The 27652-nt window shown below is 34.9% G+C and overlaps 5 protein-coding genes across 5 annotated transcripts; 2 read left to right on the forward strand and 3 right to left on the reverse strand.

The window, feature by feature from the left end:
* Positions 1 to 5282: 5282 nt before the first annotated feature.
* Positions 5283 to 7928, reverse strand: LOC18588862 (uncharacterized). Its single transcript, XM_088809351.1, has 2 exons — positions 7520 to 7928; positions 5283 to 5735 (listed from the first exon to the last, which is right to left on the reverse strand). Exons 1-2 carry the CDS (start codon positions 7922 to 7924, stop codon positions 5352 to 5354), a joined length of 789 nt encoding a protein of 262 aa, XP_088665477.1. The 5' UTR covers positions 7925 to 7928; the 3' UTR covers positions 5283 to 5351.
* A 1507-nt stretch (positions 7929 to 9435) lies between these two features.
* On the reverse strand, positions 9436 to 10051 carry LOC18588861 (uncharacterized). Its single transcript, XM_018127075.2, has one exon. The coding sequence runs from the start codon at positions 10049 to 10051 to the stop codon at positions 9467 to 9469; it is 585 nt and encodes a 194-aa protein (XP_017982564.2). The 3' UTR covers positions 9436 to 9466.
* A 2378-nt stretch (positions 10052 to 12429) lies between these two features.
* On the forward strand, positions 12430 to 15539 carry LOC18588863 (adenylate cyclase). The gene is made up of 2 exons (XM_007013557.3): positions 12430 to 13273; positions 15297 to 15539. The coding sequence occupies exon 1, from the start codon at positions 12664 to 12666 to the stop codon at positions 13267 to 13269; it is 606 nt and encodes a 201-aa protein (XP_007013619.3). The 5' UTR covers positions 12430 to 12663; the 3' UTR covers positions 13270 to 13273; positions 15297 to 15539.
* Positions 15540 to 16248: 709 nt separating this feature from the next.
* LOC18588864 (uncharacterized) lies at positions 16249 to 18952 on the reverse strand. The gene is made up of 4 exons (XM_007013558.3): positions 18757 to 18952; positions 18519 to 18674; positions 16904 to 16962; positions 16249 to 16810 (listed from the first exon to the last, which is right to left on the reverse strand). The coding sequence occupies exons 2-4, from the start codon at positions 18636 to 18638 to the stop codon at positions 16480 to 16482; spliced, it is 510 nt and encodes a 169-aa protein (XP_007013620.2). The 5' UTR covers positions 18639 to 18674; positions 18757 to 18952; the 3' UTR covers positions 16249 to 16479.
* Positions 18953 to 20258: 1306 nt separating this feature from the next.
* TIP1 (Ankyrin repeat family protein with DHHC zinc finger domain-containing protein) lies at positions 20259 to 27381 on the forward strand. Its single transcript, XM_007013559.3, has 13 exons — positions 20259 to 20807; positions 21143 to 21283; positions 22018 to 22130; positions 22780 to 22859; positions 23001 to 23164; positions 23844 to 23982; positions 24064 to 24163; positions 24860 to 24917; positions 25085 to 25162; positions 25261 to 25359; positions 25636 to 25714; positions 25817 to 25965; positions 26729 to 27381. Exons 1-13 carry the CDS (start codon positions 20511 to 20513, stop codon positions 27152 to 27154), a joined length of 1923 nt encoding a protein of 640 aa, XP_007013621.3. The 5' UTR covers positions 20259 to 20510; the 3' UTR covers positions 27155 to 27381.
* The last annotated feature ends 271 nt before the right edge of the window (positions 27382 to 27652 follow it).

Consider the following 27652-nt stretch of genomic DNA (forward strand, 5'->3'; position numbering starts at 1 on the left):
TAACAATAATAATAATAATAATAATATAATTTTTTTTTTAAAGGTAATAATAATAATATATAGTTCTCGAGACCCCATAACACAAATTTTCATTTGCTCAATAATATCGTTATTCGTTAATGCTTATTGGATTGTGCATTAAACAAAAAGTATGCCTATTTTATTTTTTATTTTTTTATATTATATTTTATAGCTCGGTAATTATTGTGTCGGCATCGAGTATTGTGTATTATGCAGTAAATTTTATTTAACAATTGATTTAATGGTGATATCATATCTTTTAGCTATTAAATATCAAAAGGGGTGAAATAGATTAGATTCTATTATTCAAAGAAAGATTAAGTTATGAAAAAATGAAAAAACTTATAGATTAGTAAAAGGGGTGGCGTAGATTAGATTTTATTGTCCAATGAAAGATTAAGTTATGAAAAAATGATGAAGCTTATAGGTTGTGTTAGAGCGATGTCTATTGACCAGATAAATTTTTTTGATGAATTCAAGTTTATTAATAGTATGGGAGAATGGGACAAATTTTGTCTATACTTGGGTGGAATCTATATGCAAATGCACTAACTAATTAATGATAAGTTAAATGGTGAAAACAATGATAAATAAATTGTAAAGAGAGCAAAGGGTGTATGTTAATCTTGAAAATAATGATTAATTATAATGGAAGCAAAGTGCATGAAATGAGTTGGAAGGGGAATGTATGTGTAGTAGCAAGTTGCACGTGAACAAGCAGAGGTCAGTAGGTCACTATCGTGTACTGCTTAAGTATCCCACGGACCGCTCATTAAATCATACAATCATTTCATTTGTATGTATTTGTTTTACCATTGGATGACACCCAAAGCTTCCATTAAAAAATGAGAGAGAGAGAGAGAAAACAAATCTAACCAAACTTCTGTCGGCATGGATCAATAAACTTGGAATCAAAAGATCACAAGTATACTTTGGTACATTTACAAGCAATCTTCTAATTATAATATAATAACAGGATTGAAAGAATACTTTTGTTTACAACTTGGCTTAAGGAGATTGCTAAAATATCTAATCGCCTTGATATTGATTTTTAAATAGTAAAATATTTATAATTACATTTTAAAAGAATATTGTTCATTTTTACACTTTTATCTTATCTGATATGACAAAACTTTATCAATTTATATATTTATAAACGGTAGATTTCCATTGTTTAATAAATTTTTACCACATTATATCATATAAGAGTAAAAGTTGAGACAAAAGGGTTGGAGTAAATTTTATTAATTGCTTGTTCTACGTTTCTTTTCTTTGAGCACACATCAAAAGCTCATGTGACAACGACAACCTATTAGGTTATTGCATTAAGTTTGAGTGAAAACCAAGGGTTTGATTTATCTGTCACGAGTTGGTCCCTTTGATGCTATCCAACTAGTTCGTTTGAGATTTTCAGCACCCTTGTCTTCCTCCTTATCCTGTTTTTCCATGAGGATCTGGTGAGGCTCTCTACCCAAAAGGGAACCACCAAGACCTAATCCATTCAATGTTAGTTAAGGGGAGCCTTTTCTTTGTCGTTGCACATTAACCTAACACCCTTTCTAATCCGGAAATTCTTCTTTAACTCAGCTGTCAAGCTCTGTCATCAACTACACCACCACCTAGATTTGTCCACGTCCAATCCTTCAATGGGAGGAAATGCCAGCAAAATGATCACCTATTCTCAAAAAAAGCTTTGGCTTTCGACATGAAATGGAGAACATTCCAAAGGAAAAGGAGAGCTGCCTGATCTCTGGCAGGCTTTGCAAGGAAAGTCCATGTGGTATTCCTTTTGTATTTGCATGTATCTTGGCATGTAAGCTTACCTTTTCAGAAAAAAGATTTTTCGCATTGGAAAGTTGAAATTTTTCGTCCATTGGCAATAAACTGCTAACCGAACAAAAAAGAAAAAAAAAAGTCAAATACCCTCCAAAATCTTAGCTGATAGAGAATTAGACATCGAATTTTGCTTTTGCCTTTCTCACGAAATTAAGTGAGAAAAGAGAAATATTATGTTTTAAATAATAAAAAAAATTCAGACTAAATCGACCAAGTGAATACATTATGTATATAAATATACACTAGTCTAACTAATCGTATTGGAAAGTCGAGTTTGGCATTGAATATCAAGGGTAAAGCAGAAAATGATCAAAGCGAAAATAAATTAAAGTAAGAAAAATACAGAGAAGTGGAACGTGATGGCAACATATTACCTGAAACTATTGGCATTCGCGAATTGACAATTAGGCCAATAAGCATGAGTAAATTAGAGAGAAAAAAGCTACCCTTATTTTCTTTTTATGATAACTCCACTCAACCTCTACATGAGTCTGATATTTCCAGTTCTACTTCGAATAAATCCAATGGACAGAATTTTTCCTAAAGGAAAATTAATTTTCTAAAAAGTTGTAATCATCCTGGTCACAGTCAAGGACACTTATTATGCTAAGACTTTATCCCAAAAGTTTCAAATAAAAGTTTCAATCCCCAATAAATTCGATGGTATCTTTACGTGCGAACTCCCCTTTGGCAGGAACCAGCAAATAAAATTAAACGTTTCTTTCGTGCAAGTCCCTATCAGTATTAATCACCTTTTTAATCTGGGTTTGATTTTCCTCTTTGAATCATTAGGTACCACAAAATGGGGTCTCAATGGAAAAAAAAAATAGAACTTAGTTTTTTTTATATTTATTTTTGGATAGATAATTGGTTTATGATTTGGTTGATTATTTTTAGTGTCTGTTGTGTTTAATGCCTAATATTTGTCTGTTCCCTTAACTTTTCTTCAATGGATTGAAGAATATGACCATAACATTTTAACCTTTTTCAGGATGATGATAAACTGAACAATGTGGTGAGGACAACCCCGGATTGATCTTGTTTTGTTTGAGTGGCGGGAATCGAAAAAGAACAAAATCAATGGAGGGAAGTAATGAACAGGTACATGTATGGACTAATTAGTCTAGAGACAGATGGCAGAGCGGCGGAGCCCGTTGCTTTGTGGTTGGATTTCTTGCTAGATCCAAGGCCTCCCAACCCCAAGTGCTTCCCGGACGATAACAGAATCAGATGTAAAGGCCAGCCAATGTAGACAAACAGAGAATATTCGGGTCTGGATTTAGATCCGGTTTGGGTTGAATTGGGCCATTACAGTTCGAAGGACATTCGGGTCATTAAATATTGTGTTTGAGTTTCATTACAATAATTTCAATTTAGAATTGTACATTATTACAATGTATAATTAAAAATATTTTTAATAACATTTTTTTTATTTTTTACAATACTATTATAAATTTGATTACATTATATAGATTTTTAACAGAATTATAAATAAAATATAAATGTAAAAATTGCAAACACTAGCTAACTATGCAGTTTTAATATTGTTACTAAATTTAAAAAATCAAAGAGTATAACTAAAAATTTAAATAACTTTACTTTTTAAAATTTTATTACATAGAATATGCTTAAAAAAATGTAATTAAAATCAAAATTTATTATAATGGTTATTCGGATTGATTTCGGTTCAACTTGTTTACTTTTAAGATCAAATCAAATTAGATTTAGAAGGATTCATATTAAGTCAAATTTTATCAATTAAGATATTCAAAGTTGCATTCTCGTCAACTTGTAACTTATCTTTAATTTTGATTTTTGATATCATAAGAATAATGTTCTCCAAGAACAAAATTTATTTAATATTTAATTTTCATTTTCATGCAATGATTATTATTAGTGACTCACCAGAATTATGATTACGGGTCATGATTTATAAAGTCAACTATAAATCAAGTTAGAAGTTGTGATAATTAGTCTTTTGAATATTAGAATTTTATTGAGAGACAAAAATAAAAAAAACTATTGGAAGGTTTGAATATAAAATGTTTAATTCTTTCTTTAGCTACTTTTAAGAGTTCAAATTTATTTTTTACAATTAATTAATATCTACTTAAAGTGAAATAAAAGTAAAGCATTTAAAAGTAGGTGTCACAATTACCTTTATTGAATTATTGTTGATTATTTTTATACTACATTAATTATTTTTTGTTTTTAAAGTTATTTTGACCTACATTTTAATTTTTTTATTTTTTATTTGGTAAGAGTAAAGAAAAAGGAAAAAAATATTTTTTATATATGATGTATAATTGTAGAAATTAAATTTAATTATAATTACAAAAAAATTGGTTTTCTTACTTGTAATTAACAATAATAATATCCAAAGTTATAAAAAATGTAAGAGTAAATAAAGGAAGTTTTAAAAGATAATTTAAAGTTTTTCAAATATTAATAAATTAATAGTTTGTGTTTTGTATTTATTATTTCAATTAAATTAATATTTTTTTTAAAATAAAATTATACTCTATCGAAGTTCAAGTTGTTTCGTTTTGGAGTTTTGGATCGTTTAATTAATTTAAGTTTGAATCTTTTTGGATTTGAGTTGGATAAATTTAAATTGTTAATTTAATTAATCTTAGTTGAGTTTGAATTCAAATCAATCAAACTAATGTTTAGAATTCAAGCCAATTTTGCCAACTTGATTACCTTTGGGGTCACCTCACACTGCCCATATTGAGACTGGTGAACTAACAAATGGTGAAGTCGTTGTCCTTGTTTTAGGAATCAAAATGTGAGATGAAACAGACAAACACACGCAACTTGCTTTCTTGAAAGAAAATATGTAGAGGAAAGTCAAAATACTATATTTATGTTAGTACAATAACTTTTGGTGTATCTCAAATCTTAATGTCAATGCACTCAAATGTCAAATGTTACGAAAAAGACTTGATATTGTTAAACGTATAAGACAAAAAGAAGCCAATTGCAGTGATAATCCACTCCTACGGGCCTAGTCTACCTGGACGAACCCTTGGTTCGGTTGATACGTTACGCTCACTCAATTAATCCTCTCTTAAGAAAAAGCTTCTTGCCTATATGTCTCTAGAGGAAGAAAAAGAACGAAAGAATATTTCAAAATCTACTGTATAATTTCTTCGCATAAACGACATTGGCCTTAGCCTTTTGGAGTTTTGCACTCACTGCTAAAGGAATGGCATTTAATTAGTTTGCTTGGTGTAATTTAGCTAATTACTTTGGCTTGTAACTTGCTTTTGGTAGGAAACTTATAGGGTGAAACGCAAGCAAAGGACAAATGTAAAATAAGCAATGTTAACAACACCAATCTTTATTTACTACTTCAAATTATTGAACACAGGTCTGAAATCTCCTGTACCTAAAACATCTTATTCGTTACGTGAACTAGCAAAAATTCTTAATCCTTACTTAATGCTAGAATACTAGAAGTTTGAAACCGTCTGTCTTAGCAGCGGCAACATTCACTTATGGGCCGGGGCAACCGCTCCGAAGCGAGCACAACTATCCTTGAGCAAGGGTGGGAAGAAAGGGTTCAATGGAAACATTTTAGGCCAACAATTTCCATTGACTGTGGCAAAAGCCTTGCAGCAATCAGGGCCAATGTTACCAAATTGGGCACTGAAAAAAGACCTATAAATTTCCCATATACAGCCCTGTATGTTGATTAGAGCTGACCAGCATTGCTGTACTTCCGGCGTCCTTGGTGGGAGCAGGCCTGAAATTGGTGATGGTAGGATCCCTAAAGGTGGGGGCAGCTGAGCTAGCCCTGGCTGGATCAAAACTGCAGTGCATGTGGCCAACAGCAGCCAGCAAATAGTTGTTTCAGCTTTCTTTGACATGGTTATCTTTTATTAGCAAGATGGGACCTCTTTCAATAGACTACTGATAAAAGGCCTTGATGGTAAATTTGGTGGGTGAAGGAGTAAAGTGGGTGACAATTTATAGAAGAAAAACTAAGACAGAGCAAGTAATTGATTTTAGAAACTGTTTCCTGCGCACGTTTATCAGTGATGAAGTTACAAATTTTGGAAATAAATTGACAGTAAACACTGAGCAATGTATCTCATTATACATGTTAGAGTTTATTGTATCGCAGTATACTTTTGGCCTGAATATTTTGTCCGTTTCTTCAGTCAGGAGCGTTTGATTACAGAGATGATCAATGTCCATGGAGTTAACGTATTACGGTTAAGAGGGGGAAAAATAAAGGGGCCCTGACATTCAAGAAAATACCAATCTACATACATTAAAAATTGTCCCTAAATAAGTTAGTTGATTGATATTTATATAATCTAATTATTTAACACATAATAATCTGATTTGGATTGAATTCAAATTGATGGGGAGTTTCAGGTTAATTTTAAACTTTTTAAATTTATGTTCTTTAAAGACTTTAACTTTCACTATTATTGAGTTATCTTTATATTTTTTGACTTTCTTTCATTTTAAGTTGATTAGGCCCGCAACATTGTGTGGATAATTCATCTAGTTTTCTTTTACAAGTCCAAGTTCATTATGTTGGCGTTTGGGATTTTGGAGCAACAGGCAATTACTATACTATTGTCACAGGATAGTCAATTATTTTTGAAAATTTTGAACTCGAATCTTATTATTTGATAAAGTATTCAAATTGTATAAATATTTTATAAAAATTTTAAATTATTATCTAAATTCATATTCAAATATTTTAGATATTACCTTTTAAATGCTCGTATCAATTAAATATTTAACTCAAATCAATTTTAAGGGTACATATTGCTAGTTATTACAAGAGACATATCCCACCATGTAACCAATTAAATTTAACTACAAGTCAACAAAAAGACTTTGGGAAAGGTTAAAAAAGAAGTGTGGTATGTAAGCATTTAAAATTAAAAAAAATCCGTTTGACCAAAAAAAAAAAAAAAACCCTTTAATCTAAATAAAAGTTTTGATATATATATATATATGTATAGTTTATCATATTAATTAACAAATTGATCCTTATATTAATTAGTGAATTGATTGTGTAATACATATAATTTATTTTGTTAGATCTTTTTATGAGGCCTATATTGAAATTAACTTAATTATCAGACAACTCAGATTATATTGGTTGCTTGTTATTTTTGTTCATCATCATATCGATGCTAAATTATCATTATAAAATTAATAAGATTGAAAATCCTTGTTGCTTTTTTGTTATTCAAGACGAGAGAGCAGCAGTCTACCCTAGTTTGCAGCTGGCGAGAGATGAGCACGAAATTGTGATATTAGGGAGATCTCTTTGCAGTGAATGCTTTAATACAAATAAACTACTACAAGTAATAATAATCATAATTATTATTTAAATTATAACATATTTACAGACATTTCATAGGAAATTTGACTTATTTAAATTTTAATTTAGATCAATAAGTATAAAAAAAATATTACTATTACTTTTAATAAAACCGATCTTGTTATTCATTATCATTCTCCGAAGATAAGATAAAACTAAATCATACTACTTCTAAATAAAATCGTTCCCAACTGCTAACAATATTCTTGAAATAACAAATATCAACTAGAGACTACGTCCTGGCTTTGGGTGTCCATGCTCATGAAAGAGATCGGTCAACTCTCCTACAGCATTCACCCAAGCCTAATTGTTTCGGTTTCCAATAACTTTGCGGGCAGCGGTTGCTGGCGGTGTTTGTGCAGCTTGCAACACCACAGTTGAGCAATGGTTCCCAAGCAATGTGACGAAGAAAGGGTCAGAGGGAAAAATTTTAGGCAAACACTTATCCTCAATTTCAAGAAAGGTCTTGCAGCAGGCAGGGCCAACGAGTTGGAGCTGGAGGCTAAGGAAAGAGGTTATGACCTCTTGTAGACATCCCTGGACGGTTTGCAAAGTTGTTAGGCACATCTGGACATCTGGGTCTTGCCCGAACAATGGTGGAAATGGGATTGTTGTTTTTGGTGGCGGCGGCGGCGTTGCTAGCGCCGGAACCTGCAACAGGAATCCATAAGCTACAATGAACGCAGTAATGTATGTAACTGTGCCAGGACCCATTTTGAGTGTAGACAGAGGTAAGTGATCACTATTGTCGGTGCTGCAGGTTTGAACTTGATCGTGAGGAAATTGGGAAGTGGAGGGTGCATTTTTATAGGCAGAGATAATAAACTCCCTTCAAGCTAGTCCCTGAACTGTGCATTTACTTATCTTCAACTGATTCTGGCTTTTAATATTGTATTTTAGTTACAGTAAAAGCCTTAAACTGTAGAATTAGTGATGTTCATTGACCGTTAATTTACATTAAGCTGCTTTCTAACATAACTGTAGTATCAGTAATGTCTCTACAGGTGGTCTAACATACCAATACACGTTAAAACAAAAATAAATTTTCCAGCATAACTGATATAACAGACGTGAAATTGAGAAGCAAAATAATAATTTCTATATAAAAATTCTTGTACTCTTAAATCTATCGATATCTACATAGAACAGAGTTTGATTATTTAACCATAACAGGTCTACCAAAAGTTCTGCAGTTGGTTGAGGACTAACCATGCCAGTTCTGGATAATGGAAATGTCAAATGTGTAATATATGATTTCTTGTTGGCTGTCTGTCAGGAAGATTTCGTTAAATAATTATAAGCTTCAACCTTAAAGAAAACATAAAGAAGATTTAGGCACAGAATTGTTTGCGCATGAGTCATAACCAAATCCATCACACAACAGATGAGAACTTAAAATTTCAAGATAGCTTGAGGCTCTTTAATTTGAAGAAATTCCGTGAAAGTTTTATTTGCTTGAATAAGCAGTGCTGTCTGAGCAAACAACATATTGTTGGGTGGAACAAAGCTTCTTTTTTATTGGCATTTTTAGCAGTTCATTACCAGTCAAATCTTAGCCCAAAATCTTTTATTAGGTAAGAAAACTTTTGATGCTATCCATAATTCAAAAGCATGACCTATACCAAAGCCTGTTAATTTGCCACCTCTCATTTGTTCTGGCAAATTTTCAAATTCAGCTTCATTCTACTAAATTAATTTGCTGAAAGAAACTACTTAAAGAGTTTGCGTAAATGGTGTGTCTAAGTAGTCCAGAATCATATTTCAAAAAATAAGTCATTCTGATGCTAACACCCAACGGAAGTCAAACAAATAAAGAGTATATGTTTGCAACTGGAAGCAGAAGCTTTCGGTTTAAGTATATTGAGGAATTCAGGCAATTTCAGATTGATGAAAAGATGCCTAGAAATTAGTTTAATAACACTCTGCCCTAGCCTTGGACCGGCTCACCGGGTGAGTTCATCTTTTAATTTGTTCCAAGCATTCGTACACTTAAGCACATGCAGGAAAGACCTTATGAGCATTTTGTTCTTAATCGAAACTTTTATTATTAAGAATCAAAAGACAACCCTAAAACATCACAAGAATAACTATATTCCTTGTGGAACCTAGAATACCAAAGAAAATTTCTCTGAACAGGACCACTCCCTCAGACAATTGCTAGCAATGTAATTCTATAAAGATGGAAGAAAACTCAATCTAATTTTTTCAGTTCAGGTTTGCTCTGTGTAAGGGCTTCACCAATTGAGCTTGTTTAGTTCACTTAGGTGCTGGTGCAAGCCCACCGATCTGAGCACAGAAGTTCTTGAGCAATGGAGGGAAGAATGGGTTAAAAGGGAACAACTTAGGCCAGCAATTGTCTTTGATTTCTGTGATGGCCTTGCAACAAGCAGGACCAATAGCACCAATTTGACCACTGGGAAGTGACTTAAAAATCTGCAATAAACAGCCATTACTGTTAGTAAGAGAAGACCAGCATTCTGCAACTTCGTTTCCGGGCTGCACTGGTAATAACTCTGTCGCAGACAGCTTGCTGATGTCATTCAACAAAGTTCCTGCAGGTGGTGTAGCTGAACAAGAAGTCTTGAGCAGTGGAGGGAAAAAAGGGTTGAAGGGGAACATTTTAGGCCAACAATTATCCTTAATTTGAGTAATGGCCTGGCAACAAGCAGGGCCAATAATGCCCACTTGGCCACGGAAGAGTGAAGTATAAACCTCCATGATACATCCCTCTATGCTGGTAAGAGATGACCAGCATTTTTGTATTTCTCCAGGCTGCCAAGGTAGTCCTGGGACACCTGACGTTGGCGAAAAAGAAAATGGTGGCAGCAACAGTTGCGCCATTCCTGTTGTTGCCAACACGGTCATGCATGCTAAATTTAAAAGCATAGGCAATGGCTTTCTCGATACCGCCACCATACTGAATTTGACTAGGAAAAGTCTGCAAGCTTTCTAGAATATTGGACTTGGAGGGGTGCCAGTGGATCGCCTGGAAGGAGATGGATGAGAATTTATAGTACTAGAGTTATTAATGCTGAAACGTTTTATTTGTAAACTGATGAGGCCGTTCTTGTTTGTAATTGTGAAATTCCTTCAGCTTGACTGCAGCATTTAATCAGCTAATAAGTATATGGTTTTACTTTTCTGCCATAAAAATCTTAATTTGTTGTTTTATCCTTTACTTTTTTAGTGTTCATCCTTTTTGTCGTGTTACAAGTTTTGAGTATAAAACGAGTGGAAGCTTATTGGAGCAGCGGTTTCTCATATATATGCCTCATTCTCCAAAGAAATAAAAAACAACAACAACAACTACTACTACTTGTGCTATAACAGCAGAAACAAATATCAAGAATTGGTTATGTCGGCATTTTCCAGTTCAGCAAATGCTACTCAGGTGTGGATCATATTTTAATGAACAAAGATGCTTTTTTTGATTATCATAAATTGGAGGAATAAGGGGTTAGTTAAGAACAAAGTTCCAGGCAAGATATATATTGCACTTGCCTACAGTCTGTGACCCCAAAAAACGTGGCTAACTTTGGGGATCAACTCGGACAGGTTTTAGCAGATTGGTTTTAGTAAAAGAGAAGCATATTTTGTTTGTTTAGATTGCCAAATGAATTTAGTTAAATAAGATGCATGCAAAGAGCAAAACTAAAGTTCCTGCTTGCATATTCCCATAACTTTATACCACAAAAAATGAGCAGGTCATATATGTAAATGAAACTTTTATTATTATCATTCCGACATTACAACACCAGAAGAAAGCACGTCTTCCTCGTGAAAGCTACCAACCTAAAGGCTTTAAATGCTAACAGTCCAATAGGAATTTTCTGGAGAAAACAACAATGAAAAGATCATCTAAATTTGTTTTTTTTTTTAATTAAAATAGCTTTGCAGTGTTTTCACAAGTGAACAATAGGCTGTAACGGTGGTTATAGGTGCACGAATTTGAGGCAAATATCGAACAAAGGTCGTTGACAAGCAATCGTCAGCTATTCCAGTAAGGGCGTCACAACAATCACTGGTTAGACCTTGCAAGTCTCCAGTGGTAAATACCTCCTGAACCTCAGCAACACAATCTTTGACATTGTCGTAATTTCCAAGGCACTCTGCTATCAGCCCTCCTATGTCAAGTGCATTTTTCTTTGTCTTCCCCTTCTTAGGGAAAAGATTTTTAATGAATTTCTCCGATACTAAAGTTTCTGGTGGTATGTTTCCATCTCTTGGTATGAAAAGTTGAGACTCCGGTGCCATTTGGGATTGTCCCGGTTGGACCATTGCGGCTACGCAAACTGCCAGCACCATTGCCATGATGCCATGGCAAATGGGTTTGTCCATTTTGGTGCTGTCATGGAAGAAGAAGGGAGGGATTATTAATTTGTAGTGATTCGAAAAAAGGGAAACGTTTGAAAACGTATCTATGCAGTCGGTTTTAACTATTACTTTGTATTTAGATGCATTGAATATTTCGAATTTGTTTTGCAGTTATTCTTTTCTTTACAAAGGATTAAAAATTTAAGGTTCAAATTTTTATAATTATAAGTATATAATAAAAATGACTATTATAAAGTGAGAGCTTGAAATACTATAATAAAATGCATTTTTTATATGCCATGAAAAATAGGCGTTATATTAACCTTAAAGAATAATTGTAAGTTCTAGATCAGAAAATACTCTCAATATTATAATTTGAAATTTTTTAAAATCTTTTTATTCAAATCTTGTCAATAAAAAGTTGAATTTGTGGGATTAGAGGAAAATCAGTTTCCTTCTTTTATATAACTTAAAAGGATCAATTACATATACTGTACTCGAATTGTAGTGAAATTATTGATTTAGTATTTACAAAAATATAATTGAATATTTTAATTTTCATTTTGTTAAGTAAGTCGTGCATCTTATTAATTCTATTAGTAAAAATGAATGATATATTAGAAAACATTCATTTAAAGTGTATCATGTGTGATAATTTTGTTATAAGTTTTGAATATATTTTTTTGTAAGTGATGTTAATTTTGGTGTAAATTGATGAATTAAAGTAAATTTTATTACAAGTTTTGAAATATTATTGTACTCGTAAAATTCATGCGTGAAATTAAAAGTTACTAATTATTTTTTTTAGTAATGTACCTGTTTTAGTTACAGTGTGAAATTGAAAAAAAAAAAAAAACTTTATTCTCATCATATATTGGAATAAACCTATTCTCATCAGTCTCCCTCCAAACTCTATTGTTCCCTTTCTTTTCTACGCCAAAAGAGATGCTGAGGAGAAAACCCACCAAAATTGAAGTCAAGCTCGAAGACAAACAGGAACTTGAAGATTCCCGCAAACCCTCTCCTCCTCCCCCCACAGCCACTGCCTCTTCCTCAACCTCCTCCTCCCTACTCCACCTCCTCGACCGCTCCCACCCTAACCCCACCGCCAAAGTCCAACGCATCGGCCTCTCCCCCTAATGGAAGTCGAAGTAAAACTCCGCCTCCGAGACGCCGCCGCTCACCATCAGCTAACCACCATCCTGTCTCCTTTCCTCTCCAAAACCCTTCACCAACAAAACCTCTTCTTCGACACCTCGACAAATACCCTTTCCTCTCAACTTTCGGTTCTTCGCCTCCGCTTCCTCAACAATGATGCCCGCTGCATCGTTTCCCTCAAATCCAAACCCACTCTGGTAGACGGTGTCAGCCGCGTGGAGGAAGATGAGGAGGAACTAGACCCGTGTTTCGCACGCGCTTGCGTGGAGGACCCGGTGAGGTTGGGGAAGATTGAGTCCAGGGTTTTGAAGAGGGTGAAAGATGAGTTTGGGGTTGGGGAAGAAATGGGGTTAGTTTGTTTAGGTGGGTTTGAGAATAAAAGAGAGGTTTTTGATTGGAAAAATTTGAAGCTTGAAGTGGACGAGACTAAGTATGAATTTGGGATTTGTTACGAGGTCGAATGTGAGAGTGGGGATCCTGATGGAGTTAAGAAATTGCTTGAGGACTTCTTGAAGGAAAATGGGATTGGATATTCTTACTCTAAGATGACAAAGTTTGCTGTTTTTAGGTCTGGGAAGCTGCCTTAGCAAAGTGAGTTTGAGATTAATATCTTGCATAAACGGTATCAAAAGTTGTCACTTTAAAGTTGGTTTTGGGGAAATCTTTGTTTCCTTTTTTTTGTTTTTTTTGTTTTGTGTGTGTGTGTGTTTTATAAGAGTTGTTTGGTTGGTTGTTTTAAATGGTTTTTGAAGTGATTCTTGCCCTTGTTAATGCTGGATGAAATTATGGCTGCTTGTTATTGTGGGTTTTTGGTGATGTTAATTTGTTTCTTTTGCAGCTTTTCTTATTACATTTTGGTTTAAGTTGCTACACTAATGAGCATTAAATAGAAGTAGTATGCTACTGCTTATTCTCCGGATTGAATCTATCAGCAATCATAATATTGAAAAAAAAAGATAATTCCTTCGACTAGGAGAATTCTTGCATATTCTGCAATGTTTTGCCTTGGAACCACCTGAGAGTGCCTTCATTCTTAATTTTCAAACAATGACAAAGAAAAAGAAGTCTGTTGTGATTGGATTATACTGATTGCCATATTTTTTTGTGGTATGAATTATTGAAACATAAATGAGTGTTGTATAATGTATAGATTACTGACATTGTATCATAAGACACAACTAATTGGTAATGAAGTTGATAAACACAAATACTTCATAGGCCTTCTGAATTCTTGAATGACGAGAGCTGTGTCCTTTGGTTTTAGTGTGAAAATATGAACCTAAATGCTGCAAGAGAAAAACTAGAGATGAAGATGATGAATGCAAGATCGGTTAATTTTATTAGCTGCTTTTGTAGTTATAACTTGGAAGAAAGGTTCTTTTTTGGTTCTTCAGTTGTTTTTGTCAGTAGCCTTAATCTATGGACTCTTATATGCTGTAGCCATATTCCTTATTATAATCATCTTTGGATATTGTTGTTTATTTAATTGGTTTAAATTATTTCTCTCTCACAAACGTATATTACTGAAATTCTTAACTGATTGTTAAATCTTCTGTTCATGTTACTTATTAGTATTGGACTATTACTTATTACTTACTAAACTTTTTCAATTTTTATTGGTTTTTTACCTGCTTGGTACCACATTGATGTAGGTTTGTGGCACTTGATTCTCCCTTATATTTTTCTGATTTTCATGTATCCACTTGGGGGCTTAAGTCTTATGCATTATTCTCTTTATGTCCATCTGCCAAAATGTTATGATAACGTATTATGATGGCTGTATTCAGCATATGGTCACATGACTCATCCAGATGGTAAATTCTGACTTATTTTACTTCTTCTTTGAGATATAGGAGTCCATTTGGCCATGCAAAGTTGCAAATTTGTAATTTTAGGAGCCATAAACTCATCTGTGATGGGACATGAAGAGCTGGCTTAAGCTTGTCAATGTTTAAGCAATGTCAAATCTGTTTAGGTATCTGCACCTCTGACTTAGGTGCTTCTGAAGCTTGAATTTTGTTTTCTAGGTCTCTCTCTCTTGTCATTTTTGTTTTGTCCCGTCCAGCCATTCAAACTTACCCTTCAAAGTATCCTGGGACCTTAAAACTGAGCTTTGCCTATCTGGTTCCCTATGTTTATCCAACAAGGCATGAAGAAACTGACTGCGATGTTTCTAACAACTTTTTCTTATCAGGAAACTATGCTAGGGGTGCCTGAGATATGCTATTTTTTCTTAAGAGCTTTATCCCAATGAACATGTGATTTCTTTCTTTTCTTTCTCTAATTGTCTCTAGATTTGTGGAAAGGAAAAGTATTTTAGGTCATTATGGTGTTAACTACTTGATTGTTCATGATGAGAAGGGAGTTATCTTGAGTGGGTTTATGTTGGCAGTCTAAAACTGTATCAGGGCTGGAAGACGGAAATAAAAGAGCTTGTATGTTGTATTAATTGAAATATGATGTGTATCTTAGTTAAATTGCTAGTTTATAGCAGCAAAAGAGTTAAATTGCAAGTTTATTCTTCCCTTAGCTGCATAGGCAATGCTAATTCTTGCAGTATTGATGTTCATGGACTTCACTGAGTTGATCTATTGATGAGCCATTTCTGTTGTAGGTTGTCATGCAGAATGATTATGAATGTTGATCCATGTCAAAGAGACCATGCAAGCAATGGCGGAGGAGCAAAATTTACCATCTTCCTTTTGAAGAGAACAAATAATTTTTCCTTTCTAGCATGATTCTGAGACCTTATATCATTAGCAATGAACGTGATTATAATTGCATGTTAATACTCTTTGACAAGTTTGCATAACTTATTTAAGAAGTTTGCTCTCTGCCTCTCTGGGTGTTTTCTCTGGACTTCTGTCATGTTCACAATTTTGTCCATGATGTGGCGCTTTTCTACCATCATCCCTATTCATCATCTCTTGCACCTGTCTCCGTCTTTACCAAGTCCCAAGCCCTTAGTCCCAACAAAGGGTGCTCTGAATGCAAGGTGAGTTAGAATTTCACAATCACCTAAGATGAGGTATCATCGCAACCGCAAAAAAAAAGAAGAAAAAAAAGCACCATCTCCCATCAAATAGCTGAAGGACAAATGGCTGTTCATGTACGTGTTGGGGTCTGCCCAACATCACTTACACTTTTTAAAATCCCGGTAAGTTTGGCCTTTAACTACACAAACTAATTAACACACTGTTCTTTCATACCGAAAGATCGGACGTATACCTGCGTATCGACTAGGTAGCATAGAATGACTTACGACAATTAAAACGAATTGCATTATTTGGGGGTTAAGAATCGGAATTTTTTTCCCTCGAGCATGATTCTCAGGACCTGGAAACCTCAGTTCTGGCCTTTCGGAAAAGCCAGGTTTCATTCAAGATCAAGCGGTAATTGAACTTCAGTTTGATAGAATGATCATTACTCCAGTATTAATTGCTAAGTTGATATAATTAAATATACTTAAGTTTCCAGTTAGCTGTTTCATCAAACCTTACCAGGCTACCAAAAGCCCAAGACGTAATGAAACGAACCGAGTATTAGATGCATGTAGAAGTCACAAGTTCTACAGAACAAATAGGAATGACCATTAATCCACGATGGAATAATATGTATCAGAACCACCTGTAACGTAACTACATGACAAATGCCATAAATTAAGGTTCCTTCAGAACTAAGGATAGCGAATCTTCTAATCTATGCAGACAAACATGCTGAATTCTCCCTCCCTACTAAAAGTTCCTCACCCAAAGGAAAAAAAGAAACAATAGAAAATCTAAAGGCCTATGATTAATTCACTTCCTCTTCTTAGAAGGTGGCTGACGAACCTCATCATCTTCATCATCTTCATCTTCCTCTTCTTCATCCTCCCCATCCTCATCACCATCATCGTCATCCCCATCATCATCATCTTCTTCATCATCCTCTTCATCACTCCCTCCATCCCCATTGGCCTCAGGGTCATCCTCGGGATCCTCCTCACCTGAGAAATCCTCATCAGCTGCATCATCATCTGGATCATCTGCGTTGTCATCATCTTCTTCTTCATCATCATCCTCTGTATCACTGGCATCTTTGTTTTCTGGATCAGGACGTTTCATTTTGAGCAGTTCATCAAATGGAAACCTAAAAAAGAAGTCAATCCTGCCAACCTGTTAGATTTCCTCTTACCAACCATTAATGATAAATTACAATGAAAAAGAAAAGGAAACACATTACCTCTCATCCACTGCAGTCAAACCATGTGATGCATTCATATCCTTCAGCACTGACTCTGTCTGCAACAATCTTAAATCATGTTAGAAAGGATCCTAAGCAAGATACATACAACAAAAATATGATGATGTATGCTTTCCACAGACAACAGGATTCTATTTGCATCTTAAACATTTTACAGAGAAACAATAATAAAATTCCCTCATCAATTCAAAGTCCACCATATGATGAACGTACACTCTGAACATAAAGTTTTCTCAAAAATAGAAAAAAAAAAAACACTCCAAACATAATCAAGATCAGAGAATCAACCGTGAAGGAAAAGTGGAGTGTGGACATTGCTGCAGGCAAGAAGGAGCAACAGTTCTAGAGCTCAGTATTGTTGCTTATTTGAAAGCCAGGCTTTTTATATATTGACATGCTAAAAACTTCTTTCAAATGATTAAAATAATCATGTTCATGAAAAGGAAAAAAAAAATGGAGACATTGCAAAACTAAGTCAGAAATTAACCCTGATGTCACTAATCAAACCCTGAAAAAGGGTCCTTAAATATCAATTTAGTGCCCAATAAGCTACAAAGGCAAACTAGACCCACATTTCATGTCTAAGAACTGCAGCAAAAACTTTGACCCAGGGGCCCAAATTTGTAATCTTGCATTAAATAACAAATAGAAGGCGATCTACCCTTCCACATTGTTCCCTAATGTTCTGATAATTTGCAGTACAGATTGAAACTTGACATTATTGTTTTTGTATTGGTATAAATGGTAAGAGAAACAGCAAACATCCCAAGCACTAAAAGGTGCAGAGGAATATCCATTCAAGGTCAGAAACCAATAAAAGTGGCATAGAAAGATTCTCATATTCTATGCTGAATCCAACTAAAAACCAAAAGCTGTAGGACCTCTCAGGTAGCAAGTTAAAGAATCTGTAGCCACCAGCATACAGTAGAAAAGAAGAAGGCATTGTTGATTGCAGGCAGCATTACAACAAACAGCATATATTTTACTTGTAGCGAGAAGATTCTAATCATATTAGTTATCATACCAAAATGTAACTAAACTTTTTATGGAAAACAGATCTCAATTACTCCGACAACATTTCAGGTAAGTACAAGATTCAGACAAGAAAAAGCTAGCTTAAACATAACAAACTCAAATAAAAAAATTACAAAAAAAAAGGTGAAAACAAGTGGAAATCCTCCACAAACCCCACTTCTTGAATCTTAATATGGGAAAAACTTATGACCCGGACAGTCAGTCCACACTCCACACAATTTCAATCTCCAAAAGCAAACCTTGCCCTAAACAAGAACAAGCAATGTACAAATTCATAACAGAAAAAGGTAACAATTCTAACACTTCAACAGCTCACAATAACCTCAACCAAGACAAGAGAGGGTCAACCACCAAAATTCAGTAAAAAAAGGAAAGGGGATGGGGGAGGGGGTGTGGAAGAAGAACACAACACAAGCAGCAAAAACCTTATAAACAAACAAATATAATGCTTTTGAGACAAAACGCAAAAAGCAGAAAACAGCATATGAAGCAAACAACACAACACAACTCCCAAACTAACAGGAAAAAATAGCCATTACCAAAAAGAGAGTAAATATACCAGCATGAGAAGGCAAGCAAGAGAATTTCCAGCAAGAACCAAAGTCTCAGCCACCAAAGCTTCCATTACAGAGCATACCCAGATGCTCTTTTCAACTGGGCTCAATCTACCCACCTCCATTGCTGCCTCAACTATGCTAAACAAAAATTACACTTCCTATAGAAAAAAAAAAAAATCAGTTAACTAAAAGCAAAAGACTTTGGAAAAAGAGTGAAGATAGAGAGAGAAAGAGAAAGACCTGAGCAGAGTGGTTCTGGGTCTGGGTCCGGTTAGGGTAAACCCTAGGGTTTGGTCCGGATTAGGGTTTTGGTTGCCAAAATTGATATTACCAGGTTGATTTTGTTGACTTGCACGAAAGATCAAAGGCATTTATTGGATGAAAAGAGGTAAAGTGGAGTGGAAGAAAGACAAATGGGTTTGAAACAATTAATTTAATTTTTTCTTTTTTTTGTTTGGGGTGAAATTGACTTTTCTTGTGAGTGTATTTATACATTATTTAAAAGATATTTTTCACTTGACGCTTTGGATCCAGTGTCAAGACAATTTCACGTCAAATTGGGGGGGAGAAAATCACGTGGTACTGGGGCCACTAAAACTTGGTGGAATTCTCCAATCAGGTTCCTGATTTGTGCTCAGTTCGGGAATTTGATTGGTGGAGCCTAGTGTAATTAATGGGATTTGAAGTACAAAATTATAATTTTGTTTTTTGCACACTTGTCGCTCTATTAGGGACAGAATAAAACAGGGGCCCCCTTAGAAGGTCTAGACTGGGCCTGATGGACTGGACCAATCTAGCCCAAGTGCGCTTTTGTAGAAGGCTTGGCCTGGCCCATGTGTAATCTTCCAAGGGGAAAGTTGTCATTGACTGACCAATGAGCAAGAATTAGTCTCGTCCGTGCAGGCCCACCCTGACTTCGTCTAAACTAATTACTTTACTAAAAAAACTTTATACCAGAAATTAAAAAAATAAAAAGATATAGTTAGTATAATATTTAGGCGATTATATCATGTTTAACGTAATGAAAAAAATAAATAATCTAACTGTTATTGCCCTCATTAATTCCACCTATTTTTTCCCTTGAATAAATGGTAACACGTCTATATGTCCATGAGAGCAATGGCAAGTGGGAGACTTTGACTTCTTTAGGTTTCACATTTGAGTCTTCCAATACGTGAGTTAAGTTATATTATTTAGTTTGTTGATTTGTTCCATATATTGAATGTAATAATTATATTATGATATGGAAGGTTGACCGATTATTATTGTAATTTTATTAGTAAATTATGATTTAATTAAGAAAAAAAGTATATATATATATTCGAAGCATAATGAGAAGAAAGTTGATTAATAAATTGAGTAGCACCTTAAACTTGGAAAGGTAATACATATGTATATATGTGAATTGGAAATCAAAGCCCTGTTTCAAATATAATAAGCATTATTATATATCCTGGTACCCAAAAAAAACATTAATACATATCTTCATATAAAAAATAATAAGGATTATTATACATCTTTCTGTATAATGAGCTTCTCTGGATGAGTACATTAATTATTACAACACTTGCAGTAGTGGTAATAAATACAGCCAGCTCAATCAATGTTCATAAAGGAAAAGGCCATGTCCCATTATGTAAATAGGTAAATTTAACGGGGTTAATGTGAAAATATTTGGAAAATACGGCGAGCAATTGGATTCACATCCTCATCCATGTCAAAATCGAGTTAATTCTTACGGATAATCGCTTAGGCAAGTGGCTTTGGCTTCGGCTTCGGTCTCATCAGTCAACACGGCACGGACGCCAAAGCGCAACGACCCCTCAAACCCAGCCCTGCCCTTCTCTTTCACGAAAAACCCTAATCGCACCCATAAATTTTTATTGAAAAAAACAATTATGAAACAAAATTATTGATAAAAAAGTCAACCCAGATCATTGAAAAAGGAAAAAAAAAAAATCTGTTTTTCGTTTTTTCTTTGGGGTTTTTGAGAGATGTCATCGGAGATCGAGGTGGTGGAAGAGGTTCAACCCTCGAAGCAATCTGGTGGTGTTTTAGCGAATGGAAATGGAAATGGAGGAGGGAATAATGGGGTTGTTGGTGGTGTTGCTGATGATGAGAGCTTGAGGAACGATGTTTACACGGCCGCTGCGTATGGGGATTTGGAGAAGCTTCATAGGTTGGTTGAGTCCGAAGGCTGCACTGTTTCCGAGCCTGATCACCTGGGTTATTATGCCCTGCAGTGGGCTGCTTTGAATAATAGAACCGCCGCTGCTCAGTACATTATCGAGGTTTTTCTCTTGTGGTTATTTTGATGGATTTGCTGAATTGGCTTTCTTGTTAGAGTTGGGAATTCTTTTCGAGTTTTGGATTTGGAGTCTATTGGATTTATTGAAATTGGTTTATTTGGTATCTAATTTATGGAAGTTGTTTTCTTCAAAAGGTTTATTAAGTGGGTTTTAATAGGTTTACTTCAGGACTTAGGGAATACATGCCTTTGAGGTTGGGAAACGCTTTCTGTAGTTGTTTGGATTTTACGGTTTAGTTGATACATGTTGATCTTGAGGTTTTTATTGGATTAAATTTGGTTTAATTGAGAAGTTTTTGCATTGTCTTGATTTGCCAGCATGGTGGAGATGTAAATGCGGCAGATCACACTGGGCAGACAGCCTTGCACTGGAGTGCGGTCCGGGGTGCAATACAAGTTGCTGAGCTTTTACTCCAAGAGGATGCTCGGGTGGATGCCGCAGACATTTATGGCTACCAGGTTAGATTTTCTTCATCGTGGTGCCTTGTCTAATATTCTATCTCAGTCAAGAATTTAGTATGGTTTCACGCAATATGGATTTGGGGACAGTGATCAGTAATGTAAAGTAATGTTTACTCAGCATTAGCTGTTTTATACATTCCTGTTTGAAATTGGTTTATATCTGCATAGGCATTATGTATATATATTTTTAGGAGCATTAGAACTCCGCAATATATGGTTTCCATAAAATGAGTAGATCATATTGATATTTTGAGGCTTAAAGAAGATATGTTTTTGCTATGCATTTTACTTGAGGCTGTCTACATAGCTGGAGATGATGTTCATTCCCTTTTTCTCTTACTTGTCTAGGACCTGAAAGACAGCTGGAAAGCATAGCATTCCATGCTATACTTTCTTGTTGACTGTGACTTTTTCCCCATATATTTTCCTTCCGTGGTCTTTCTTTTCCTAATTTGTCTCATTTTGGTATCATCTCAATCAAATGCAATTCATGCAGTTTTTCTTTGCCGATATTGCTGATACACTCAATTGTTTCTTTTTGGTGGAGTATTTTACTATCTAGAAGTCTAGAACATGAGGGTGGGTTTCTATTTCTTAATTGAATTCTGAAACTTATGCTTATGGTTTGTGTTTTACAATTTAATTGCAGGATGATGATTGAAATATTGTATTTCTTGTTTCTATTTCCACCTTCAGATGGATGAGTGCTTATTAATTGTAATTTGATGCAGACAACTCATGTTGCTGCCCAATATGGTCAGACTGCTTTTCTCTATCACATTGTTTCAAAATGGAATGCTGACCCTGATGTTCCGGATAATGATGGGCGAAGCCCTTTGCACTGGTACATGAGTTCAACTTACACCTTACTATTATTCACTTGAATGTTCTAGCATAAGGCACTGTGGTGGTGATGATTTCTTTTGGATCTAAATATCTGCTTTTTTTTTCTTTTTCTTATGTGAGGGTTGATTATTTTCCTTGTATGACAATGCTTTTCCTTAGACTAATTTGCTACTTCAAATTTATTTTAACTAACCAAGGAACCTTTTTTTTTCATACTGATAAAATTATTGTTTGATGCATTTGCTGGTAAGGAAGACTGCTTTTGAAAACCCAGTATTTGTGATTATAAAACAGTTTTCTTTCGTGATTTTGTGATGCCTAGTGATGAGACTAATAAGCTTCTGCAAAGTGCTCGATTCTTGTAAACCTGGATTAAGAATTTTTTATGATCAGAATGTAACCTACTTGTGTAATTTTTACCGTAGTTGGGTTTAGAGTTTTCATTCTGAAAATGTCAAATAGTCTTTAGAGTGTTCTATTTTCCTTTTGTGAAATTTCTCTGAGTTATTTCTCTAACATTAACAAGTTTGCTTGCATATTCTGACCACTTTGTTTTTCCTGCAAATTGCTTGATTCTGTAATGAAAGTTTACAATTGTCGTGTCTATTATTGTGATTCTAACTTCTTTTTAATATGGAGAAAACTAGGGCTGCTTATAAAGGTTTCGCTGATTGCATACGTCTTCTTTTATTTCTTGATGCATATAGAGGGCGTCAGGACAAAGAGGGTAATTTTCTGATTCTCAGATTTAAATTGCCATTTCTAGGGATTTTCATCTGGTTAATCTAGTGTTAACAATTTGTATTTGTGAAAATTTTGATTGCATGTGTAGTTTTTCTCTGTTAACAATGTTTCATCTCTACATCAGGTTGCACTCCTCTCCATTGGGCGGCTATTAGGGGTAATCTAGAAGCTTGCACAGTCTTAGTACAGGCTGGCAAGAAGGAGGATTTGATGGTCACTGATAATACTGGCCTTACACCCGCACAGCTTGCTTCTGATAAAAATCACAGACAAGTTGCTTTTTTCCTTGTAGGTGCCATAGCATTGTAGCTTTTAATTAATGATTTTTTTGATGAATAGTAATTAATATATTTATTTGTTTATGTTTTGAATCTTACACATTTCAAGCTCTTATTGTTAATGATGACTGATGAATGCTTTGGGCTGAATGAAAGACAGTTTCTTGCTTCCTTCTACCCAACATAAAGAATGTTGGGTTAATTACTGATAAAAATGCAAGTGAAATGTACTTCCTAAACATTACATAAAGGTCCAAAATGTCTTTCTTATTCATTTTACTTTGTTGCTAACATCTTGAAGTGTTCCTTATGCATGTGCAAACTCTAAATTTTGTTTCGCCATGTTTATGTTGCATTCAGGTTTATGAAGCGGAGATATGTCAAATAACTAGTATTTTGTTGTTGGATAGCCCAACCTTTGACCTTTCCTTGTCTAGGCCCAACATGATTGCACATTTGAAAATTTTTGACTTCACTATTAGAATTATTTAGGATGTAATTATTATTGATTTTGAATGGTCTTGTTAGTTGTCTCCTAAAAAGCTGTAAAATTTCCTTATAAGTAGCTTAATTTGTCTCCTAGCTGTTGTTCTCTTTTAATTTTTATGATGATGTGCTTATGAAATTAGATGAATTTTACCACCTCACCTATTTATGTTTCTTATCATCTTATACATCTGATTCTGCAGGGAAATGCTAGGAGGTTGCTTGAAAAACGGTGTGATGGGAATAGCCGTCTTGGACGACTTTCAAAATTAGGACTTGCACCAATTCTTTGGTGCATTATCTTGCTGCTACTGGTGACTTATACTCAATCTGTCATAATGGGTCTGTCTCTTGGTATCTTCTTGAAAGTGATCTAGGTCTCTTTATTGCCTACTTATTTGTGTTTTTGAACATTGGTTGCAGCTTCAAATCTGCCAAAGTTGACAGCTGGGTTTGGCCTTCTTGCATGGTTGGGTGTTTTCCTAGCATCTGCTGGTCTGGTTCTGTTTTATAGGTGTAGCGGGTATATTCTTTGACATGGACCTACTTTTTTTTTAAGTCTGTTAGGTCATTGTGGCACTGAATACATTTGTTTTGGACACTGCCTAGCTGTCCATTTATCAGTTTGTTAGCCCTAATTTTCCCCTTCAAAGAGTTTCAGAGTATAGCAGCTGTCAAAGGAGACAATTGTTTTTGAAATCATAGTATGGCTGGAGTTGGAATGAAGGGATTGTCTGTACCATTTGATTCATTTCCTTTTTTAATTTGCTAAAACAATTTTCAGGACAGATATCTTTGGTACCTTTAATTTTTGGTTTTTCATGCGATGAGTTTCAAGCATCTAGCAATTAGATTCTTGATGTTTGCTCATTTTTATTTATGTTGGAAGGAGGGGAATCTTATTTTGAAGGGGCTGTAATGGGGTTTACAAAGGCAGTGAGTTATTATATTCTTCAGGAGATTGTATGTTAACATGTAGTCAAAGGTTTATAAGATAATACAAGATATATTATTAAAATTGTAGTACTTTGTGTCATTCTTTCATTGTTTTCCCAGATTTAGTCAGGTAATTCTCTGTAATAGAAGCTGGGCTGGGTGTATATCACACCTAGCTGTGCTAGGCAGGATACTACTTCTATTGCATGTAATTTTTAGTCATCAGACTCGTTGAAGGAGTGTACTTATCTAGTTTCTTTTGTCATTTTAAATTTCTTTGCAGCAAGGATCCCGGTTATATCAGGATGAATGTCCATGATCCACAAAATATGAAAGATGATGTGCGTTCAAATTTCCCTTATAGAGTCTATCTGGTTTTTGTTTGGTTTGTAAATTTTGTCTTCCGGAAATTTAAAGTTTTAGTCCTTTATATTTTGTTTCTCCAAATGTATATATCTTTTAAATAATTGATGTATATATAACATATTTATCCTGTTTGTTTTGCTAGGAACCCTTATTGAAGATTGAGATAAATAATCCTGCTTTGCTAGCTGGAAATTGGTCTCAGCTTTGTGCAACATGCAAGGTGCTCTTCTAATCTAGCCTCTGTTCCTTGTATGTTACTTATTTGATAATTTCCTTTTATTCTGATTGTTTTGCTATGTTATTATATACCATCACCAGATCGTCAGGCCTCTTCGTGCAAAACACTGCTCCACTTGTGATCGTTGTGTTGAGCAATTTGACCATCATTGCCCTTGGGTGTCAAATTGTGTTGGCAAGGTGCTTCCTTGCTGATAAGTTAAATGTTTTTCTTTCCTCTGTCATTATTATTTTGATGTTTTCATTTCTTGCATGTTTAACATCCTGTGCTTCAACTTCTACAATAGGTAGACTAATATGGGTTATGCATGATTGCTGGTTGGTTGCAATTGTTTATATATCAATTTGATAAGACATTTCCTATGTGGAAAGAGTCTAACATTTAATTTAACATGATTCTTGCAAATAGTCATGGTATCTGTTGATTTAATTTTATTATAATATCTTGTGATGCAGAAAAACAAATGGGATTTTTTTCTTTTCCTTGTTTTAGAAGTTTCAGCGATGTTAATTACTGGTGGAGTTACTATTACAAGTATGTCTCTTAATCAGTTCCAGGTTCAAACTATTTTCTGAAGTTAGTTTGGCAAAATTTTCCTCCTTGAATGTCCTGCCAATGTGTACTTCTTGTATACAGGAATCTTGACAGATCCAACGGCTCCATCTTCATTCTTACCATGGATGAACCATGCTGGTACTCATCATATTGGTGCTATATCTTTTTTGATTGTGGATTTTTTCCTCTTCTTTGGTGTGGCAGTGTTAACTGTTGTACAGGCTTCTCAGGTATGCATTCAGGTTTTCTGATCTCTAGTTGTCTTTTTTTTTTTTGGAAACACTTTTTATGGTTGTGACCTGGGCCACAATAGAGAATAAATGTCTGCTTCACCTATGCTCTTATTTTAGGTTTAGTCTTGATGGCACTGGTTGAGTTTTTGGGGTAAAGTTGTCATCCTAAACTAGATTTGGTCCAGTGGCATCATAAATGCAAGTTTCATCTGCCTCATCATATATCTTAATCTAACTTTCATTGTAGTTTATTAGTGATTTTGGATTGAGTGAGCCTGTCCTTGCCTGGATTTTAACCCTGAGAGGTGGTTTAAGGTGATCTTCTGCCTTCACCATGCTAACTATTACCCAACCAGTTTTTTCACAAACACCGCGTATCAACCAGAATGATATTTACAATTAAGGCATGGCTCACCCAAGGAGTAAATCATCTTCAATAGATAGAGCCCTTTGCATATGATATTTTCCTTGTCACACCATTCTTTTGGACTTAATCTTGATTGTGTCTTTACACATGCTTGCATAGTTTTGTGTCCATATGTGTGGTCTTCTTACCCCCACAACCTTCTCTCTTCTTTGGCTAAATTCCATGTTATTTCTGGCATTTGTGGTGGTGCTTTAGTTTAGGTCCTAGGTAACGTTGCATATCTGAGGCATTTGTAAGGAACATGAATGATTTCAGAAACTTGGGAGCAATAACTCAGTTTGTCTTTTTCTTTTCTTTTATTTGGGGACTCATTTTGTTCTTTTCTTGCCACAGATATCTCGCAACATAACAACAAATGAAATGGCAAATGTCATGCGCTATAGCTACCTCAGGGGCCCTGGTGGTCGATTTAGAAACCCATATGATCATGGATGCCAGAAGAACTGCTCAGATTTCTTGATCAATGGCTACAATGAGGACCTGCGGGCTACTGAAGATTCAGTGCATTCTGAGGGAATAGGAATGGTACAAATGTCGAGGGATTCAAACTTGCAAAATGGTGATATGCATACTCAGGCAAACGGAAATGGCCATATTGCTATAAATGTCAATTCCAACAACACCAATGCACATCATGGCCACATTCATTCTTCGCACTGCAGCCATAGTAACCATAGCAAGTCAAAAACTGAGAGCATTCCCTTAGGTTTGGGTCTTGGTCTTGGACGGAGTAGCGCCCGTCCTGTTGCGACCTCATGATTTTCATGTTCAGTATAAGTTGAAACTAAATGTGCATTGTATCATAAGCATACATCCAATTTCAGCTTTTGTTGATCTATTGGTTGCTCCGTTTTGTTCCAAGGTTATGGGTGCGCCAATTCTTCCAATTTGTCTCATTTCATAGTATGATTTTTGCTGCTGTTGTTAGATTTTTGTTTGCTTGAAACTCGAATGGAATCCCTTTGGGTTTAATTGCACAATGTAAATAGTTGTTGTCGATAACATGAATTAAAACAATTGAGTATGGATTAATTGAATTCATAAATATTTGTTGCTTCTTCCCAAAGAGGTTATTGAGTAGGACATCCTTTGAAGCACACATCAACCAAATGGTAATTGACTATTGTTGACAGGTTTCTCCTTCTAAAGCAATCCCATTAATGAGTAAGCATATCCAATTGCAAGGACTTTTAAAAAGGCCGGCAATGGGCAGAAAAGGACATTGGCATCAAAATCATCCAACCAAGCTGCAAATTC

Source organism: Theobroma cacao, chromosome 9 (genome assembly GCF_053813885.1).
Source record: "Theobroma cacao isolate CCN51 chromosome 9, ASM5381388v1, whole genome shotgun sequence".
NCBI lineage: Eukaryota > Viridiplantae > Streptophyta > Magnoliopsida > Malvales > Malvaceae > Theobroma > Theobroma cacao.

Bases quoted from the DNA above. Each gene is read 5' to 3' on its own strand.
- LOC18588864 (XM_007013558.3), bottom strand. From the start codon at position 18,638: ATGGAGGTGGGTAGATTGAGCCCAGTTGAAAAGAGCATCTGGGTATGC. The intron at 16,963-18,518 runs GTATATTTACTC...AGATTGTTGCAG, and splicing joins TTGCTTGCCTTCTCATGCTG to ACAGAGTCAGTGCTGAAGGA. The intron at 16,811-16,903 runs GTAATGTGTTTC...CTTCTTTTTTAG, and splicing joins TTGACTGCAGTGGATGAGAG to GTTTCCATTTGATGAACTGC.
- LOC18588863 (XM_007013557.3), top strand. From the start codon at position 12,664: ATGGAAGTCGAAGTAAAACTCCGCCTCCGAGACGCCGCCGCTCACCAT.
- LOC18588861 (XM_018127075.2), bottom strand. From the start codon at position 10,051: ATGGCGCAACTGTTGCTGCCACCATTTTCTTTTTCGCCAACGTCAGGT.
- LOC18588862 (XM_088809351.1), bottom strand. From the start codon at position 7,924: ATGGGTCCTGGCACAGTTACATACATTACTGCGTTCATTGTAGCTTAT. The intron at 5,736-7,519 runs AATTAGGCTTGG...TGCTAATAAAAG, and splicing joins AAGTTATTGGAAACCGAAAC to ATAACCATGTCAAAGAAAGC.
- TIP1 (XM_007013559.3), top strand. From the start codon at position 20,511: ATGTCATCGGAGATCGAGGTGGTGGAAGAGGTTCAACCCTCGAAGCAA. The intron at 23,983-24,063 runs GTCTGTCTCTTG...CATTGGTTGCAG, and splicing joins TACTCAATCTGTCATAATGG to CTTCAAATCTGCCAAAGTTG. The intron at 25,715-25,816 runs GTATGTCTCTTA...TCTTGTATACAG, and splicing joins TGGTGGAGTTACTATTACAA to GAATCTTGACAGATCCAACG.